Source organism: Symphodus melops, assembly GCF_947650265.1.
Source record: "Symphodus melops genome assembly, chromosome: 10".
Classification (NCBI taxonomy): domain Eukaryota; kingdom Metazoa; phylum Chordata; class Actinopteri; order Labriformes; family Labridae; genus Symphodus; species Symphodus melops.
The window spans coordinates 1,955,963-1,976,467 of NC_136700.1; the positions used below are offsets into that span (position 1 = coordinate 1,955,963).

General features: G+C 42.0%; 1 protein-coding gene and 2 long non-coding RNA genes across 3 annotated transcripts; 2 read left to right on the forward strand and 1 right to left on the reverse strand.

Annotated features, from left to right (window-relative positions):
- The first annotated feature begins 1,171 nt into the window (after window positions 1-1,171).
- LOC306830062 (pannexin-1-like) lies at window positions 1,172-7,447 on the forward strand. The gene is made up of 8 exons (XM_079353281.1): window positions 1,172-1,339; window positions 3,057-3,275; window positions 3,385-3,500; window positions 4,091-4,278; window positions 4,535-4,813; window positions 4,934-5,156; window positions 5,250-5,511; window positions 6,360-7,447. The coding sequence occupies exons 2-8, from the start codon at window positions 3,095-3,097 to the stop codon at window positions 6,455-6,457; spliced, it is 1,347 nt and encodes a 448-aa protein (XP_079209407.1). The 5' UTR covers window positions 1,172-1,339; window positions 3,057-3,094; the 3' UTR covers window positions 6,458-7,447.
- Window positions 7,448-8,810: 1,363 nt separating this feature from the next.
- LOC306830064 lies at window positions 8,811-13,412 on the forward strand. Its single transcript, XR_013779926.1, has 3 exons — window positions 8,811-8,846; window positions 12,801-12,856; window positions 12,956-13,412. It is a non-coding gene; the product is annotated as an uncharacterized lncRNA (long non-coding RNA).
- Window positions 13,413-18,584: 5,172 nt separating this feature from the next.
- Window positions 18,585-19,169, reverse strand: LOC306830968. The gene is made up of 2 exons (XR_013780043.1): window positions 19,136-19,169; window positions 18,585-18,991 (listed from the first exon to the last, which is right to left on the reverse strand). It is a non-coding gene; the product is annotated as an uncharacterized lncRNA (long non-coding RNA).
- Window positions 19,170-20,505: the final 1,336 nt, after the last annotated feature.

The window sequence follows — 20,505 nt, forward strand, 5'->3', positions numbered from 1 at the left end:
ATTCAACGCGATACACCAAACATCAAGAACAGCTCAAAATGGTCTTTGCGTTTGTTCTCATGCGTCTCCGGATTTTCATGACGAATGAGCAGAAGCCTGTTTGGCGTTTTGCACAAGCTTGAACTCATCTTACGTCGGTGTAAAGATGGATTTTAAAAGGATAAATTATATAACCTCTTGTTTCTGTGCAAACGCTTCTTTCGACGAAACCAGTTACTTCTTTCTATTTATCAACCCTGCTGCATGCTGCGTAGACTGTCACGCTGCTTCGTTCGATGATGCCTTCAGGGACTGACTGAATTTTCATAAAAAGGCGTGAAACCCAATTTTTAAGGAAAGATAATTAAGGCACACTTGAGAAATTAATAATATATGGAGGAATGTGTTTACCCCCCATTATTCACTTGTAAAGACAATCATTTTTAGTGTCGAAGAAACAAGTATGTCCAGAATAGTGTGAAAATGTTTGAAAGAAAGTAGAAATGTCAAAGAAAATCGGTCAACATTTTGTAGAGAAATATCGGAAAAAGGTCCACATTGACTTACAAAAATTTGACGTACAATTACGATTTATTTTGATATTCTGTAGATTTAACATCAGTGCCAAGTTGGTCAGCAGATAAATGGGTATTTTTGTAATCCCATTTAAAGTCCATATAATACAAATTGTTGTTTGAGATTGTATAAAGCTTTTGTGTAGGATTGTTTCTGTGTTCTCTTGACAATAAAGTTCATATCTTATTTCTCAGGTTATTTTTTCTTAGCTTACTAAACTAACATATCTTGTGCACAAGGATTTATTTGGAGCACCCAAGCGTGACGAACGGATGTTATAAATCATACAGTAACATAATGCCAGTCACACAAACAATTTATTTTAACTTTACTCCCTCGTGTATTGCTATTATAGCAATGGGCTGCAGTTTTTATTACCGTATTTTTGCATCCGTAACCGGTTACTAATGGTCATATTACTGATCGATCTTTTGTGGCTTTGTAGTTTCAGTCTTAAACTAAAGTAGGCTAATTATTATTATTATTATTTTTAAAAAGCCCTTCCTGCTCATCAGTAATGTGAAGTCGAGCTGCATGTTAAGGCAGTAGTAGATGCTGTGAAATCCGAGCTATCGATCAGCTCCTGAAGGCATCTGTTTTTAAAAGGAGTCGGAAGGAGTTTTTTTTCTCACAGGAAGCAGGATCGAAAGTTTTTGTTTATTGTCGCATCTGTTGCGTGTCTCCTCGTCGGCTCGTTACTCAGTCACAAAGAAATCTCCTTAAAGTCACTTCTGCAGCTGCACGAAGCTTTGCTGCTGCTGTCATGACGGGAGCAGACTGAGAGGTGAGTTCAAGTGTTTTACAGGTAGTCAAAGCGGACACTGATTCTTTTAATTACCTGGAGGCAATTTCCGACTTTCTGTTCAATGAGAAAAACACCTGCTAAGGGACTGAACACCTCCTGAAATGAGTCAACTTTATTTTTAATCGTTCAGCTTCTTCTCTTCTCCGAGACTTCATGATGTGACTCGTTTTAAACAAGCTGATTAATTCAGCAGAAAATATCCAGATGTGATACTTAAGACTTTAAATATGAGGGGAGATTTATATAACATATGTCCAGTGTGAATATAACCTGAACCCTGACTCATATAAACTGCCAAATCGCTGCATGCTAAGTTTCAGTTTCTGAAGACTGTCAGAGTGTTTCTTTGCATCTCCACCAGATCCAGTAGTGTTGAGTTCAGGGACTTACTCTATAGATGCTTATAAAATATTATCAATCAAAATCTGATTCTACAGATTTCAAGAAAAAAAAGAAAAACAATCTCCAGTTGAACAAAGGAGTCAGTCTGGTGATGTTGTGGGGGAAAACACACAGTCACGAGTTGTTTTCAGCTTCGGCTTCATAAACAGAGTAAAGTTACATCTTCTACTATTTTTAACCACCACAAATTCTTACATATGAAGCAGCCACAGCTGCACCACAGTGGTGATGGCTATGAAATACCCAGTTACTGACAAACCACAGAGGAAGGATGCAGAACAACAGCTACCCCTCCCTCAGGAAAGAGTGGTCACATGTAAAGCAGTTTATGTTTAATGTGTTTGATCTGATTGACACTTTTTTTGAATCTAACTTTGTCATTTTGTATTTTAACTTTGTATTTACATCTTGATTCTTTATTGAGGGGACAATTTTTTTTTTTTATTGAATTGAATTGAACTCTTTGGTGGATGAATCTTCAGGTTTGAGTGGAAAAGGATGCAAGAAAAAAGCTATGAATCCGATTAAGTTAAAATGTAGTAAAAAGAAATATTAATGTAAGTAATAAACCTGCAGGTGAGGAATGCTGAAACATTTATTTGGCTCTTGACAGATCTGCAGATTGTATTGATTTAATAGCAAGTCAGTTTATGAATGCCACAATACGTTGAAATAAATCCTCATTACATTTCCAAGTTTTGTCTTTTTAAAAAACATTTTGTTCAACAATCAGACTAGATGGAAAAAAACATTTTTATTAAATATAATTCATGTGAAATAAAAGCTTTTATACCCCACAGTTATGAAGCTAAAACCAACATTTGTTTGTCAGTTTATCTTGAATAATAACTGATCAGTATATAAATATTTATTATTGAAGCTTTACTGGTCAGAAGATGTTCTGAGTGTCTGCAGGTTTGGTTTTACACAATCTGCTGGTTGTTTATATGGAATGAACAATGTGCATAAAGTTCAACAAATCTTAGTTTATTTAGCGACGTACATCGAGGAGCAAGAACAACATGAGGAGGAGTCAACGTGCAAACAGACGGCTTTAGTCCGAACACACAGGTGCTGACGGGCAGTAAAGCCCTTTTTGTTTTTTTAGATTTTAATATAACGTCGTCATCATCAACATCCTAAATATCATCAGTGTCCAAATGAAAGACTTTAAAATGCACCTGTAGACGTAGTGAAGGGCCACATTGTCCCTCCTCCTTCAGTACTGGACACACATCGTCCATTTAAATATGCAAAACACTAAAAAGAAGGTTTGTCGTTTTTGTGTCCGCAGGTGTATTTATGTGCTGCAGGTAACAAAACAACAGTAAGATGGCCATCGCCCACGTGGCTACAGAGTACGTATTCAGTGATTTCCTGCTGAAAGATCCGAACCAGGCTCGATACCGGAGCGTGCGAACTGAGCTGGCTGTGGACAAAATGGTGACCTGCGTGGCCGTGGGTCTGCCCCTCCTCCTCATCTCTCTGGCTTTCGCTCAGGAAGTTTCAGTCGGTGAGTGGTGGCGTGGTAAAGACGCGCTCACACGCAGCTCCTCTGGGTCGCTGTCGGACCGTTCATGAAGGTGTTAAAGATGTTCACGTGATGCTTGTGTTTCTCTCAGGTACTCAGATCAGCTGTTTTGCACCTTCTAACTTCTCCTGGAGGCAGGCAGCTTATGTGGACTCGTACTGCTGGGCGGCCGTACATACACACACGCTACCTTTGTGGCTGCACAAGGTACACACACACACACACACACACACACACAAGGTCAGGTGCCTCAGCTATGCAAAGCGTGCGATGGTAATGGGTGTGTGTGCCTCTTCACAACAGTTAGTGCTGGAAGACATTTTTAACATTGCAACAGCTAATAGGCAGATGAAAGAGTTTGTGCAGTGACGACGTGTTATAAAATAAAACGCACGGCTTGATGGCATGAAGAAGAATAAGATGGCACCGAGAACAGAATCAGCCCTGATGAGACGGGGACGAAACTTCTGCAGTTTTTGATTTTAAAACAACATTATTTTTTTTAATAATGTGAGTCAGTTAAATCCTCTGAACTGTGACACATTGATCAGATGAAGGTCGTACATTTATAAAACCTTCTGGACTGAATATGAACAGCCGGTGACTCTCAGATAGTTTGAAGCTTCAAGAACATTTTGAACTGCGGGTCGAGTGATGAACCCTGAAACGTCTCGTGGTTAATCTCTGCCCGTTTAGTTAAGTCGTGCTTTTTCTCATTAAAACAGTTGAATTGTTTGAAATCTTTCAGGCTTCTTCTTCGGCCTTCGGATTTGTTCATTAACTTTTTGTTCCCCCAGTTCTTCCCTTACATCCTGCTGCTGGTGGCCGTGATGATGTACTGCCCGGCGTTGTTCTGGAGATTTTCAGCGGCGCCGCTCCTTCAGTCCGACCTCAGCTTCATCATGGAGGAGCTGGACCGCTGTTACAACCGCGCCGTCACTCTGGCCAAACGCTTGACCACCTCCGGACTGCTCTCTCCTGACAGGTATGAAAACGACCTCTTTCAAAATGTTCCATCCTGGACTGAAGGAGGACGGGAGGTTTTTCTATGTGTGTTTATCTTATTGGACTTCATAGAGGAGAGAGAGTCTGTTATCACCTCAACCGTGGAGATCATGTTTTCAAAACAGTCGGCTTGTACGCTCGCTACGGGAACTATTTTTCCTGAAAGGTCAAGAATCAAGCGATACAGCATTTCCCTTTTTTTCATCTCTTACTGCTCTTCCTCACTCGTTCTCCAGCGACCCCACCGAGGGCTGTTTTAATTACCCGCTGGTGGAGAAGTTTCTGGTGACCAAGCGATGCTCCCGGACGCTGTTGCTTCACTACCTCCTGTGCCGCGGTCTGACTCTCATCACGCTGCTGTGCGCCTGCGTCTACCTGGGCTACTACCTCCGACTGGCCTCCGTCACGGACGAGTTTCCCTGCCAGCTGCGCGTCGGCCTGCTCGTCGACGACCCCAGCGTCCCGGAGAAGGTGCAGTGTAAGCTCATCGCTGTGGGAGTCTTCTCTCTGCTCAGGTGCGTCATCTCATTCTCAACCGTGCAGCTTAAGTTTCTGTAAATGGAGCGATTTAGTTTGACTCTCTGAGCTCACGTCGTAAAATCGATCTGCACTGTGTCTGCTTTCTTTTTGTCCAGCCTCGTCAACTTGGTCCTGTTCATTGCACTGATACCTGTGGTGTTCTACGCCAGCCTCCGTCCCCTCTTCTGCCATGGCTACGCTCGTTTCCTGGAAACCTACCAATCGCTGCCCACCATTGGCGTCCTGCCCAGTCCCGCTGGCCAATGGGACGATCTCTCTCTGTATCTGCTGTTCCTGGAGGAGAACATCAGCGAACTCAAGTCCTACAAATACATCAAGGTGTGTTATAATGTTTGTTCCCTCACTCAGGGAGTCTGTGCACTATGATATCATGATCATGTAAATAACATCACGCTGTTTTTCTGACTGCAGGTGTTGGAGTTGTTGAAGAGAAGAGGCAGCTGCACCTCAGAGAACTTTGACGCCATGGGGCTCCTGCAGACTCTGTGTCTCGTGAAGATGGACGCCGTGGATGGGAGCAAAGCGTCCGCCCCTGCAGGGAGACCAGATCAAGTGAAAACCAACACCGCCGACTCTGCCTGCTGCCCCAAAGCCTCCGACGCTGAAGAAGCGCCCAACAGCCACAACCATCAGAGGTCGGAGAGCAGCGCGACGATGGAAACGGAGATGAGAGGTGAGCGCAGAGAGTTCAGATGACGAATCACAGTGATGGTTTTAGAACGAGCTTTACCTGTGTGATGTCTCGTCCACACTATGATTTATATTTTCTCTTTATTTGTTGCCACGTCTGCGTCATAGACTGTAAATATTAAAGCCTGCGTTTGTTATATCTGCACATCGTCTGACAAACAAACAGGCCCGCTCACTGAGTCAGGAAAACAAACCTGAAACATTCAAAACAGAGTCGGCCTTTAAAATATCATTTAGTACGATTTTCTGTATATTATGCACACATGCATTACATTTACATTTATCTTGAGTAATTTAGAATAAAGAGGTGCAGTGCAGGGTGGAGGCCGGGTCGAATCTGCAACAACAAAACAAAACAAAAAAAAACAGGGTGAGCGAAGGAGTCGGGCGAGGTGGAAAATGAGCTCGACCCAATCAAACCTGTTTCCTGAGCTCGCGTGACGTCTCCCGTACGAGAACAGGAATGTTGAGCCGACGTCAGAGAAGTCAAATTAAGTGTCGGAAAAAGTTTTACCTTCAGGTTTCTCTTCTTCTGCTTCTGCGATCACGGATGTTTTTATTTAAAAGTTCTGGACAGTAATAATCAGCATCTTGTTTAAGAAGAGGAGAGGAACTTAGATAACTTAGATAAAAGCTCGTGCTGCACAGACGACGTTGTATTAAGAGCCAGGTGTGTCAACAGATTTAAATAAAACCAGTCAGTGACGTCAATGATGCAACATTTTCTAAACTAAGTGATTTGATAAAGTTTATTTATGTTCCTCTCTACCTGTAACAGAACTTAATGAACTCAGCACAACTTTACAGTGATGGTGCTTTGTGTCTTTTCAGAACTCACTCCCTTACTGCCCAGAAACAACGACTCAACGAGCAGCAAAAACAGCGAGGGCGGGACTCTCCGCCAACGACCGACTGATGTGATTGGATAAGGACTGACACGGCCAAACTTAAAAAAACCTCTCGTACGAAGCGAGAGGCTCATCGAGGGTGTCGTCTCAGTTTTATGTGTCGTGAATGCAGTATTTTTTTATTTTCTTGTGAAGCTTTAAATGAAAAAAAAAAGGGAGGAAGTGATTGACGAGACAATGTCAGCATTTTGGTACGGATTAACTATTAAATATGCTGACTGATAAATATCCAATATTTATCTGAGGAGTTCGAACACTATGGTACTAACATGCAGAAGATGCTCTGACCTATAAATGATGGGAACTGACCGTGTACAGCAGCCATGTTGATGATGTCATCCTGCTCGTTTTAAGGCTTCAGTGTGTTTTTGAACTCATGTGAAAAGGATGAAAATGTTTGTTCTTGTTGCGTCACATTTCAGTCACATGCCTGACATATGTCCCGTCACTATTCAGAGTAAAAACAGATCAGTGAGTCTGCAGTAGATCTTGGTGCAGTATAAAAGGCTGCTTGTTCCTTGAAGCAGGAGAGGATGTTTATGGCAGGGATTCAGGGAATATGATACATTTTCCTTTTTTTTTTTTTTTTTTTTTTTTGCCCCCATGGACTGTAAAATTAAATTTAAAATGCTTTAAACCTGCATTTCTGTCTTATGGCCAGCAGGAAGAAACTCCACGGGGTGCAAGAAAAGACTTAAGAGATTTTAATCTGATTGATAAATGTCAATGAGAAAAAGATTCTGCGGTCACTTGATTCATTTTATGAAAGAGCTGGAATTATAGAATAATGACTTTATGCTTTTAAAATGTGCTTTAAGACTGCACAATGTGTATTTGTAAATGATAGTTCTATTAGGAGCGAGAATAGTTTTATAAAGCAGGATATGATTTTACCACGGCGACGTGTAAATCAGTTTTAGAGTTGGACAATTCATATCCTCCCTGTCATCTAAATTAGGTCAATTATTATAAAGAGAGAAGAAGACAAAGGTCAAAAAAACAAAGACGTCAGGCTTCAAACCAAAATCTGCATCCCAAAGGCTGATGTGTCAGTTATTATGGTCACTGCTGATAAACAGTTGTGGTCCCACCCCTGAACTATAACAGGTCTAAACTGACACAGTATGACAATTACAACTTTCAAACTTCACTTGTCAAATTTGAACCCTCGTCCTCTGCATGACAGCAGAGGGGATGAATTTATTTGCACTCGTCATGATGGGAGAAAGTGTGTTTTTAGATTGTAGCATTTCAATGTTGTAAAGGGGAATACCAAACAGTGACAAACATGTTTTTTGTTCTTCTTTTAAACTGATGTTTTTATACACAAAGTGAACAAAGCTGAGATTAGACCTGTGATCAGCACGGTCGAAACTAAAGTTCTCAGTTTTTCTAATCTGTGGTCAGATTGGCTTCATTCTACAGATTACATGATTCTCTGAATTGTTTGGGATTCCCCCCAAAAAACTGCATGTTTTTTTTCTCTTTTTTTTTCCTGTGGACTGGAATTTTCCTCCGCTGTTGTGAACGTGTTTACATTTCAAGCTGCAGCCAACAGTTTGGCAAATGTTTAAAATCTTTCAATTAATCAATTTTTCCATGAAAAGAGCACACAATGTTTATTGCTTAATGTATAAAAAATTGCATTATTTCTCAAATGTGTTTAATGGTTTAGAATCATAGAACAAATGGCTGTTCTGACCTCAGGTAATATACACTTCGATGTCCTGAGGTTTTTGTTGTTTTTCCACAATTACATCAACTTTTTATAAGATTTGTGGAAGTCTCAACTGCTGTAAGGGTTTAAAACATCAATCACAGACTTCTTGTGTTTTAACATTTAAACTGTCATAACCCGACTGTAATAAGATGGTTTGATTATGTCAGGGCTAAATGTTAACAAAGTTCCTGTTTGTGCACCAACAGGGTGCGTTGTTATTGTGCAGAAACTGAAGCTAGTTGGAAACTCCTGATGCTCACCACTGAGAGATGAAGATACTTGTTGATCTTTTCACTTGAATGATTGTTTGCAAAATAAATGTACATGACGTCTGATAAAAATATGTGTGGCAAAGGTTTAAAGTTTTATTGTGAGGGTGGACTTCATGCAGGACAAAGAGGAAGAAGATCTGAATAAATAAGAGGTTTCTGTTGGAGAATCCATTGTTATTGATGCACATCAGAGCCTTAATATCTAATCTCAATATAAAGTATTTATTGCTATTTACTATATTCGCACGTTTGTGTCCGAGTCATTTACTTGTTGCGTCACAGTCCTGAACGATCCTGATTGGAGGAAATGTTGGGCTTGACTTGCGCGCGACCCTTGCCAATTAAGTGGAGTCTGCAGGACGGGCACGTGCCTGTTGAAGGTGTGAAGATGTTTCTTTTGGGACAACGACGTCGAAAGGTGAGTGTATTTAAAATGCATGCGTTCTTTGTCGTGCAAGACACTTCTGCTGTTCAAAATGTAATTTTTAAAAAAAGTTTTACTGGTTTGGTGGAGGGGCAGTTTTCAGTTTACAGGTAGGCCTACTTTTTGACGAGGCGTTTAACTCACAAGTAGAAGAAAGGGTGCGAATTCGGTTAGCAAGATCGGTTTTTAGAGCACATCGGTTGGGTCGAGCTAAACACAACGTGTGTTTAATTTTATCTGGACTAGTTGCATTGTACAGACTAACAAACGTAGTTACAAAGTAATTATCATTTTACTTACAGTGGCTGACCATTAAAGACTTCATCGTTTTTTATTACTTTGAAATTAAGTTAATTGAAGTGTATGGACAAAATAGACTGAATAGTTGCGACACTATGCGTTTATTATATTTTAAATAAATAGGCAGACAACGTGCAAGTTGCTGCTTAGCTGCTGTTATATTAATTATCCAGCAGAGGGTGCTACGGCTCTGCGAGTAGTTGTTCACAATTGAAGATTCAGTGACGATAACGTTTGATCACCACAGCGCATGCGTGGTCTGTTTGGCGCGTTGGTCAATACGGAAGTGGACAATGGAGTTGTCAAGAAATTGTTTTCCCATTCATTTACTTATTACGATTAATTAGACAATATGAGATACTGTTTCGTTGTGTCTAGTTAAAAACAGTTTATTGCTATGTTGACTGGCTGCTTATTCTTCCCATAGTATGAAAATAGTGGTGGTTCCCTGCTGGATCTCATCATAATGTATGACGGGACAATTAAACCTGTAAAGCGATTTAAACCGAGGTTTGTTCTGGTTTATGCCACACTTTTTTTGGGGTCATCAGGCTTAAATTCTGATTCACACTCTTTCCATCTCCGTGTGTTGTGTAGGTTAACTATAGGTTAAAAACCGTCACAGAAAGTGGTATCTCTGTGAGTGACTCCTCCTGCTCCGACGTGTACAACTCATACTTACCTGGCAGGGGAGACACCATGATCAAGAAGGTGGTTCACCCATGGCGAGGCCTAACCATTGCACTTCGGTTTGGGCTGACCCGTGCGAATTCCTCAAATGTGGGAATCTCGACTGCATAATTTGTGGTAGTGGGGGACTGCGTTCGCGCTCTCCCCTGATAACATGTCAAAATAAATATAAACAGAGTTGAAATCGTTATATCACAAAAGGTTAATTCTGATCTCGTGACTAAAACATACTGTGATGTGTTAACAATCATGGGAGAGTCACATAGACATTCTTAGAAAGAGTCACATCAATAGATGCTCTATTAGAACTTTTCAACAGTTTATGTTATGATCATCTCTTGCAGTGACAGAAGTTCACAGTAAAATCCACATTTCCAGTCAATGAAAGGCATTATATTGTCAATTATACGTTCCTGCTTCCTCTGTCTCGTAGGTCTCTCTGGATCATTGGTGGGGACAGCTGGCTGTTTGTCCCTGACCTTTTTCCTACATCTTCCTCTCTATTTTTTTTCAAGCCCAGCATAGTTTCAGCAGATGGCTGTAAATCATGAGTCTGGTTTTGCCCTATTTTTATGCCTCTTATAAGGATGTTTTTCCTTTCCACTGTTATGGAAAATTTGACTCCATTTGTACTACGAAGGTCTCACAGAATCTGTCATATAAAATGTATCTGAAATGTCTTAGAATACTACATGCACAGCATATTGGGTGCTTTGCTTCCCATCATTTCGTTCCCTCTATTCTGTTTCTCACACTCTGTACATGTGGGAAGAGTCACCCAGGCTCTTCCTCACTGGACTCCATCTCCTTCTCAGCCTTGGGAGATGGTAGATAGTCATGTCGTCTCTTTTCTCACACTAGGGGATAGATGGTGCCCTGCCAGGTGGGCAGTGGCTCCATATGGCGTGATGGGGAAGTGCTCTGTGTAGTGTGATGGAAATGTATACGTTTTCCTGTTTGCCTTTGCTCTGGGCCTCTTTCTCTCCTCACTGTGTGAGAGAGGGGTCTTCGAACGCTTATCTTGCCTTCGATTAAATGTTCATTGAGACCAGATCGATCTTGGGGTTCCTTTTTGAATAGATCTTCTCACTCTTTATTTTCACTCTTTGGTAATGGGAAGAATTCCACAACACCACTCATTACATAGCTGAGTGTTGCTTAGAGCTGAACTCATGATGGATAAATATTTGTTTTTTTATAGATAATGTAACAACGAGTTGGGTCTTTTACCTGCTCTTTTGTTAACTGAGAAGTCGTTCATCGACTAATTTTCTGTGTTAACTTTATTTAATAGTTAATTATGTACTGCATACTAATCAAAGCAGCAGGCGACTGAGCAATTCCCCCTTTTCTCCTCTGGAGGGCACTGGAGTTCAGATAGTTGCTCGACAAGTTTACAATATGTTCAATTCGAAGTTATGTGACTAATACGTTGCTTTCGCATTTGGCATTTAGGTTCAAGAGAATTCGTTTAAATAGACAAATGAACTGGGTTTTTTTTGTATTTTAAATATCGGAAACATCGAAGAACTGTAGCTTTTACAACCTTATTGGACTGTCAGAGTCACGTGACCCGGAAGCGCTGCGTAACTTTACACGCGCTGACCTCACTTTTATAAAATAACACAACGTGCTGACATTTTCTCTCCTCTCCCTTTTCACTGCATGTAGTAAACTTTATTCCCGTGTCATCAAGCTGTTTTGGTGTTTGTGATTCAAACTGAACCGTTAGTGAGACGGACAGTTCGGGGAATGACGTCTTTGCCTCTGACATATTTATGTTATCGCTTCTCGGCCTTTTGGCTAAGATCAAGTGTAGTATCTGTTCTTATCAGTTTAATATCTGATACGTCCCCTACCCGGGGACCATATATTAAATTGATTTTTGGAACTGGGAGATGGAATAGGGGCTTGCTCCGTCCACTCCACGCATCGACCTGGTATTGCAGTACCTCCAGGAACGGTGCACCCCCCTCTACCTGTTGAAAGACAAACTTTATCTTTTTTAGACCTGAGTGCATATTAGATTATATTCTGTATTTGTCATGCGTCTCTTGATAACGGGACTTGTCTTCTCTGTGAAAGAATAGAGTTGGCAGATGAGTTAAAAGATGGCGAGTTATAATGGAAAGCTGTGTTTAAGCTTAATATATTTTAGTGAGTCCTCACTTCTAAGTTTCTGCCCTTAGACAGGAGCACCAGTTGAGTAAATTGTGCTATAACAAAGACCTTCAAAATGACTGTCAATTCCAAAATATGTCAGACATACAGTGAAATCGAAATTACGTTTCCCCCCCTCCCCACGGTGCAATGTAGATAAAAAGGGTACAGTAAATAAAATAAAAACAAGGTAAAAAAGATAAATATTTACATTAATAAACCTAAATGTGCAAAAAGTACAAAGTTAAATAAAAATTGAGTATAAAACAAGATAAGAAAAGTGAGACTTGTGCATGCGTGACTTCACTCCACTGTTCATTTATTGGGAGGTTAAATTATGGTTTTATTGACGTTTCTTCGTTTCCTTTTACCTGATGAACTCTAGTGTAAGTTCACGGTGCATGTCACCTTTATTTTCATTGTGTTTTATTGTTTTCACCTGGCAGCAAACCAAATTTAACACGAGCTGACAGAGAGTGAGCAGCTGTGAAATGATGGCGTACTAATTGATTGATTGATTGGACTGAAAGATTTTTTTATTGTCCGACAGAATCTAGTGAAATGTGTCTTACATCACAGCAGCTACATTTACAATGTAAAAAAATAAAGACAATTTACAAACATTTCATCTGATAACATTTAAACATGTTGAACATCAAAACTAAAAGGTTAACAAACATAATTAGCTGAAGTCAGACCTGACGCTCATTAACAACAGCTGGAAGATGTTGAAAGTGACATATACCTCTACGTATAAAAATCTAAATGTTTACCATATTTCTTATTCTCTAATTGCAGATGCAGAGCTCAGTAAAGGAACCGTGTCCCCTGCAACAGAAGTTGCTCAACTTCAGGTAATACATTAAAATACAACACAGTTTAATGTAGGAACAGCTCTGCATTACACACACTCTGGTTGGTTAATTAAGGTTTTGCCTTCATTATAACACCAGGTGTCATTTGCGGGCTGGCATAAAATGTGGGAGTCTGAACCTCATGGGCTTCCCAAAGCAGACGTCAAGTGGCTCAGAGAGGATTTGGAGAGAGGACTTTTCCCAGAGGGAAATATCATGAGGACAGACGTGGAAAGGCCAGGAAAAGGATAGTCCTCAATGATGACCGGATGTGGTTTCATCCCTGAGTCAGACTTTTTGAATCAAATGAGGACACCAGGCTGAGGGATCCCAGGACAGCTTGTGAGGAAGGTAACATCTTTGCTCTGTCACACAACTTACTGCCTACGTACAGTATTAACCACTCTCATGTCTAACTCTTCAGCGAGAAGAAGATGTGGGATATTCACAACATCCCCATCAGACAAGCAGTATCTGGGCCAGCACATAATCCCATTTGGGAATTACTGTGGCAAAAGTTTCAAGTGGCTGATAGAAAATGACGTTGAATACATTAAAGTGTGTTTTTCTCTAAAGATAATCAAATACTTTGTTTTTCTTGAATTAATTGTCATGTTCTGTATGCTGTAGTCTACTGGACCGCCACAAGGTGGGAAAGAAGCCTTTAATGGATGGGTGAAGGACTACCTGCTGCAATATGTGAATTTATTCCCACAAGTCTCCCGTCACCTGGAGGTGAATGTGGACAGAGCTTCAAGTCCTTCACCTTCCAGGAAATGTGAAAGGCTGGAAGTGACCATGAGAGGAAGATGGCCGAGGAGGCTTTCTGCTCTGTGCGTATGCAATATAAATGTGGGGACCTCTGCTGGCTCTCTGAGAATACTACAAGTGAGCAGGAGAGAATAAATAAATACTTAATTCAGTGACATCCTGCTACAGTTTATTCAAAAGAAACACCGTCTTTTTATGTCTCTGTGTCTGTGTGTGTGTGTGTAATATTAACATCCACCTCTGCCTCCAGGGACACTCAGCCATCAGTTTCAGCGTCCACCGACAAGAAGGGAGCTGCCGTCACCTAAGCTGCTGAGGAAAGCCTTCCTCGTTGCCGAAGCGGAGAACATAGAGGACTACCGCACTCAGATCATGTCCACGTTTGGCAAAGTCCTCAAATACGACTCCACCAAGAAGGTAACTTTGACACAGTAACATGTTTTATTTAAATGTTTTTATTTAGTTTATAAAAGCAGGAAAAACCTTATTGAGATTAAGATTCTACTGTACAAGTGTCCTGCCGATACAGGCAGGAGCAGCACACCTCAGCAAAGTAACAGACATACAAAATTATAAAACACAGGTCAAAATGTCCATGATCACATAGTAAAAAGTCATTATGCTAAACATCTGCAACCTTATCCATCTTCCTCCTACATCGTCAATGTCATTTTAAAATCATTTAAAGAGACCAGCTCCCCAACACACATCTGCTGTGCCTGAAGTAGAAACTAATTTTCGCCATTTCAAGATGCACTTTGGTTTTAGGGTTTCATCTGTGTCGCAGAATGAAGACTGTGGCTTACAGCACTTTTCACATAAATCACCCAAGTAGGAGAAAAGCAGGTTAATTTAGCCTTAAAGATTAAAAAAAAAAAGTCTCAATGGGCTCCATATATTAAGTACATGGATACAAAATATTATGGTCATTATAAAAATAATTGTGGACACAAGATTATTACAGAAAAATAAAATAAAGGCAGCTTGGAAAAATACATCCGATCATTTTATTTGCCTTTCCTGCTACACCAACGGATTGACTCCCTTTTTTCTCATCATCAGATCTGCAAGAAACTCTCTGGCGAGGGAAAGGGCACGGCGGAGTGGTGCACCAACGTGGCCAATGAGCTCAGCCAGATCCTCATGTCGGTCCTCACTTGCGAGGAGTCTCTGGACAAAATGAGGCCGATGGCTGACGGTCTCATGGCCAGGTACAAGCGAGCGGGGGAGGCACCGCCTGAGTTAATGTGTGTGGACCGCGGCTGCTGTCGTGTGCACGGTGTGTCGTCCGTGGAGCAGCTCTTCAGTGAGTGGGCCGACAGTGGAATGATGGATCAAAAGGTTCGATGCTGCAATACGGACGGATCACCATGCAAAGTATGCGCTCTTCAAGTCTGCTCTCTCTGCTGCTGTGTTCTCCTACAACAAAGATGACATGGCACTGCTCATCCAAGCCACACGTGCAGAGAATCTTCAAAAGTTTGATTCTCTGACTGATGCCGAGGTCATTGAAGTGCACGTGGGCAAAAATGATCTCAGGCATTATGTGAGGAGGATCACGGTTGGACCCAAGAAACTTTTGTACGTGTGGAGCGTGTCATTGACGTCTTGAAGGGAGCGGCTGGGATGGACGAGAACCAGATCCATCTGTTCAAAGATCCATTGGCCATCGACCGGGTGTGGGAGAACCAGCAGAGACACCTGGAGTGCATGCAGGATCCACCGGGGAGAGACATGTACACAATCGTGAAGTACGTCAGTCGTAACGGTGTGCGTCTGCCGTACTACATCACAGTGAGAGGAAGCAACAGCCTGGAGGGATTTCACTCCTTCCTCCCGAGCATGATTCCTGGGCCTCACTGTGCTGCCGTCCCCCTTCCAGGTCTACCTCCTCAGCGGTATTGCGCGCTGGAACTCAGACCGGGACTCGGCCAGTGTCAAAGGGAGGAAAAACATGGTATACGCCTCTCCTCTGATACACCGACTAAACAAGAGGTGCCAGGAGCGAGGTGATGGATGGGTGAAGGACTATCTGCTACAATTTGTGACTCTTATCCTACAAGTCTCCCGTCACCTGGAGGTGAATGTGGACAGAGCCATTTATGGCCAGGGCCGCTTTAAGTCCTTCACCTTCCAGGAGATGTGGCAGTGGTACGACCTCCACAAGTGTCTGCAAGCGGACCCTCAGGCAGGAAGTGACCACGAGCGGAAGATGGCCCAGGAGGCTTTCTGCTCTGTGCGTCAGTGGCTCGTGATGAAGGAGGAGGACATCAGTGCCAAGACAATGAAGCGCTTCAAGGCTGGACATCCTCAACAAAGAGGAGAGCCTTTCAACAAAAGCTGCTCAATATGAAGTAATGCATAAAAATACAGTTTAAAGTAGAAGCAGCTCTGCAGTGAGCAGGCTCAATGGTTGGTTAATGAACGTTTTTGTCTTTGTTATAACCAGGTGTCATTTGAAGGCTGGCACAAACTGTGGGAGTCTGACCCTCACGGTCTTCCAGGTGCGGACATCAGATGGCTGAAAGAGGATCTGGAGAGAGGACTCTTCCAGAGGGAAATGTTGTTCGAGGACAGAAGTGGAAGGGTTAAAAAAAGAGTGGTGGTGAAGAATGACCGGATGTGGTTTCATCCCCCTGAGAGTCCCGGTGTGGTGGCGGGGGGAGTGCCCTCAGCAGACAGCTTCTTTCGAAGCCGTTTGTTTTTTTGGAGACCGGTCGGTGTGTGGGGTTACAGCCTTCGCTGTCCCAGGACGGATTGCCCTGCGCAAGGGGACAGCAAGGCGTGCCTTTACCGCTGTGGCTATTCCCACACAGTGCGACACATCTGTGAGATGTCTGGCTGGTACTCTATGCTGACAGAGGTCCTGGCCTGTAATGCGTGCAGGAAAGCCGCCAAGGAGTCAGCAACGCTTTCCATTGGCTCCGTCAGCCACAAATGTCACAGACCAAGGTTCTGCTATCCTCCGTCGAAAGAGAGCTGAACTTAGTGGCACAAAACCTCAGACAGTGAAACTGTACATGTGTGTGCTTTGCGGCCAGTCCACTCAAGGACATGTAAAATACAGGAAGAAAACCTACTGTGAGAAATCCAGGTCATCAATCTCCAGAGGACTTACTGGCAAGACTTTTGCAACACTTGAAGACTTCAAAAGTGCAGTGGACGAGTGTTTGGCCTCTCAGTCACAGACCCCAGATGCTGTCTGAGCCATTTTCCTGTTTTAAATGGGGAGGGGGGTGTGAACAAATGTTGCAGTCAGTAGTGTTTAAATGTTTTGTATTTTACCAAACCAAATGACAATCAGCCCACCAGCAGGTTAAATTATCAAACTATCTTGAACTGATGAGTTTTGTATATGGTGATAACATGCATGTACATATGGCTTGTGTGCAAGGTTATACATTTACATTATGTACAGCACAAAAACATGATGATATGAACATGTGAAAAACTATCTCTGACAACCGTTAAAAATGTCTATAATAAAACCCCAAATTATTTGAGTTTAATGTTTTTTTCAGCTTCCGTCAAAAGACCCGGGATGGATCCACTGTCGCCTGTCCTGAGCATTCTGGACACAAGTGTGCAACATGACCGGCAGCAGTGCGTTTTAAAGGCGACGAAGGAGGCCAGGGCATGGCAGGCGATGAAAACCTCTGATCCCAATGAGGACACACGCCTGAGGGATCGCAAGACAGCTTGTGAGGAAGGTAACATCTTTGCATTGCTGTCACACAAACCCAACTGACACGTATCCATAAGGATAATCTATCCTAATATAACTTACTGCCTACGTACAGTATTAACCACTCTAATGTCTGACTCTTCAGCGAGAAGAAGATGTGGGATATTCACAACATCCCCATCTGAAAAACAGTATCTGGGCCAGCACATAATCCCGTTTGGGAAGTACTGTGGGAAAACGTTCAAGTGGCTGGTAGAAAATGACGTTGGATACATCAAATTGTGTGTTTTTCTCTAAAGATAATCAAATACTTTGTTTTTCTTGAATTAATTGTCATGTTCTGTATGCTGCAGTCTGCTGGACCGCCACATTAAAGAGAGCCAAGGTGGGAAAGAAGCCTTTAATGGATGGGTGAAGGACTACCTGCTGCAATATGTGAATTTATTCCCACAAGTCTCCCGTCACCTGGAGGTGAATGTGGACAGAGCCATTTATGGCCAGGGCCGCTTCAAGTCCTTCGCCTTTCAGGAGATGTGGCAGTGGTACAGCCTCCACAAGCGCCTTCAAGCTGACCCTCAGGCAGGAAGTGACCACGAGCCGAAGATGGCCCAGGAGGCTTTCTGCTCCGTGCGTCAGTGGCTAACGATGAAGGAGGACATCAGCGCCAAGAACATGAAGCGCTTCAGGATGTACATCCTCAACAAAGGTGACTTAACTAAAAAGCAGAGTGCCTTTCATGAGACAGGATTGAAGACTATAATTAATCAGATTCAAAATCTCTGACCGGGACTCAGCGAGTGTTAAAGGGAGGAAAAACATGGTGTACGTGTCTCCACTGATACGCCGCCTGAATGAGAGGTGCCAGGAGTTGTTTGGAGCGGTAGAGGAGGTCAACTACTGACCTCCTGATCCTGCTGGGTGACGAGCCGGATAACGGACTATTTCTCAAATATGACCAATAAAGTTGAGAGCACACCTCATGTTATCCTGCGTCCGCCTATTCTTTACTAAACCTGTCTGGTCCGTGTTATTTTTCTGTACATAAGTCCTCACTGATAGATATGTGTGCATGCTGCAGGTCTGGATGAGGAAAACATTTGGGCTCACCGGAAAAACACTGCAGAGGTTTGCATACCTCACCTGAGACTGCTTGATGCATCCCTGACAAGAAGGAAGTCTTTGGTGGTCAAACTGGCTGCAATATCAGGGGCTTGCCTGGGGCACCAAATTAGTTAGGGCCGTCTCTGGTGCTTTTATCTTTCATTCAGTAAATTAACCTTTTATTTACACATCTGTACGCCCTAAGAAGACCTGAACAAGTAAACAAAATTTAACTTATTGAAGCACACACACTTAACAGAAATGACTCATCTGTGAAGCAGCTTTAGTAGCCCTTGAACCCGGAGATTTAAATGATGTAAAATATATATAACAGTGAAATCCCCCTTCAGCTCAGTATTAAAGTTCTCTTACCACCATTAATGAGGGTTATCACAGTCTTTTTAAAGACACCATGGTTCTCATGTGGTGTCTTTGTTGAGCAGAAAGCCATCAGTTTTTGTTCCTGGATGTTTTCCAGTCTTGCATCCCGGCTTCATGTTGCACCTGTGAGATCTCAGGTGATGCCCAGGAGGAGTCCTTGTTCTTCTGTCTGATTGTTTCTGCTTCTTCTTCTTGTGCTGTGGAAGACAATAGAGTTTCATTTAACACCTTCTCAAAGTGGAGTACGCCTTTCTTCTCATTATTATCTCGCTCAACAACATTCACAGGTTTCACACTCCAGGAAATAGACGAGGCCCTCGGGCGGGTTGACTTTGACTCACCTGTGGCAGCATGCTGAGCGGGGGCCTCTGGGAGATGAAGTCCAATTTTGAAAAAGCATGCAGACTTTTCCCCCTTGGCCCTTTTGGGAATTCCGTGGATTCGTGTGTTTCTCTGTCAACTTGGGTTGAATTTGTCTCCATGAAGGTCCAAAGTGTGACCGAGCACCTTTCTGGTTCCTGGTGCGACTCAGTCTTTCAGGTAAGTCACAATAAAGTTCAGCTTTTGGTTAACTTTCCCTCTGAAGTTGGCTAAATCTCTCTCAGGTTGTCCAATAGTTTTGATAAATTTTTCTATTTTATATCTGAGCACCACGCTGTTAGCTTGTGTAGCCTCCGTGACCACGTGTTCACCTTGGCTGCAGGTCACTTCACTCCCTGCTGGTTTCCTCTCTCGTTTCGGCCTTTCTCTCTTTAATGCTACATTAAACAGCAGTTTTCTCTGAAAACCTCGTAATTAAGGGGGACGTAAGACCATGCACCTGGTAGCGTCGGATTTCTGCAGCCACGTGCTTCTGCGCCAAACCGGAAGTCCATATATGTGTCCTATTGGTTTGTTTTTATTTTATTGTAATGATTGTTTTTTTTTAAATTGATTATTAGACTCTGACTTTAAATGTGTGTTTCTTTTAAGCAAATTTTTTTTCCTCATTGTTTTTTTTTTTTTTTTTACAATTCTTATATTATTTTATTTTATTTTTTGTTGTTATGGATTGAAAAAGTTCAGAATTAGTTTTTGTTTGTAAAAAAAATAAATATATTTGAATAGAAAAAGAACAAAGATAATTTTTTTTTATTTGTCTCCCTCTGGAAAAATCTGTCTGGACTCAGTAAAAATTGCTGCAGACAAGAAAAGAAATAAAACAATGAATACAAATGTGCAAATTGCAATGTGCAAAACATTAGCTTATATTATTTTTTGTAACACATTTGTCAGTGAGTAAAACCAACAGGTTGGGGGCTTTTGAAATGGTTATAGTTATTATATATCCTTATCTTGGTGTTCATACTGTGAGAACTAAATTGTGCAATTTCATTTGAAATTATGTGAAACTTTTCCAGCTTGTCAGGAAACCCTTTAAAACATTTAACTGTGTAACATGTCTTAAAGAGAGTTATCGGATTTAATTACATGGCCATATAAATTATAGCTGTTGTAAATCCAGTCATAATCCATCCAGCATCTTACGCCTCACACCTGCCTTCTAAATTTAAATGTTTATTTACTTTGTGCTCACTGTGCCTTTTGTGTTTCTTGTTGCACACGTAAGAACGCACACTTCCTGTTTGACATGTTTGACCAGGTGTGTCACTTCATGAATACCTGGTGATTCCACCAATCCTGCTTTCATTTTGAGACAGTTCTGCGAATA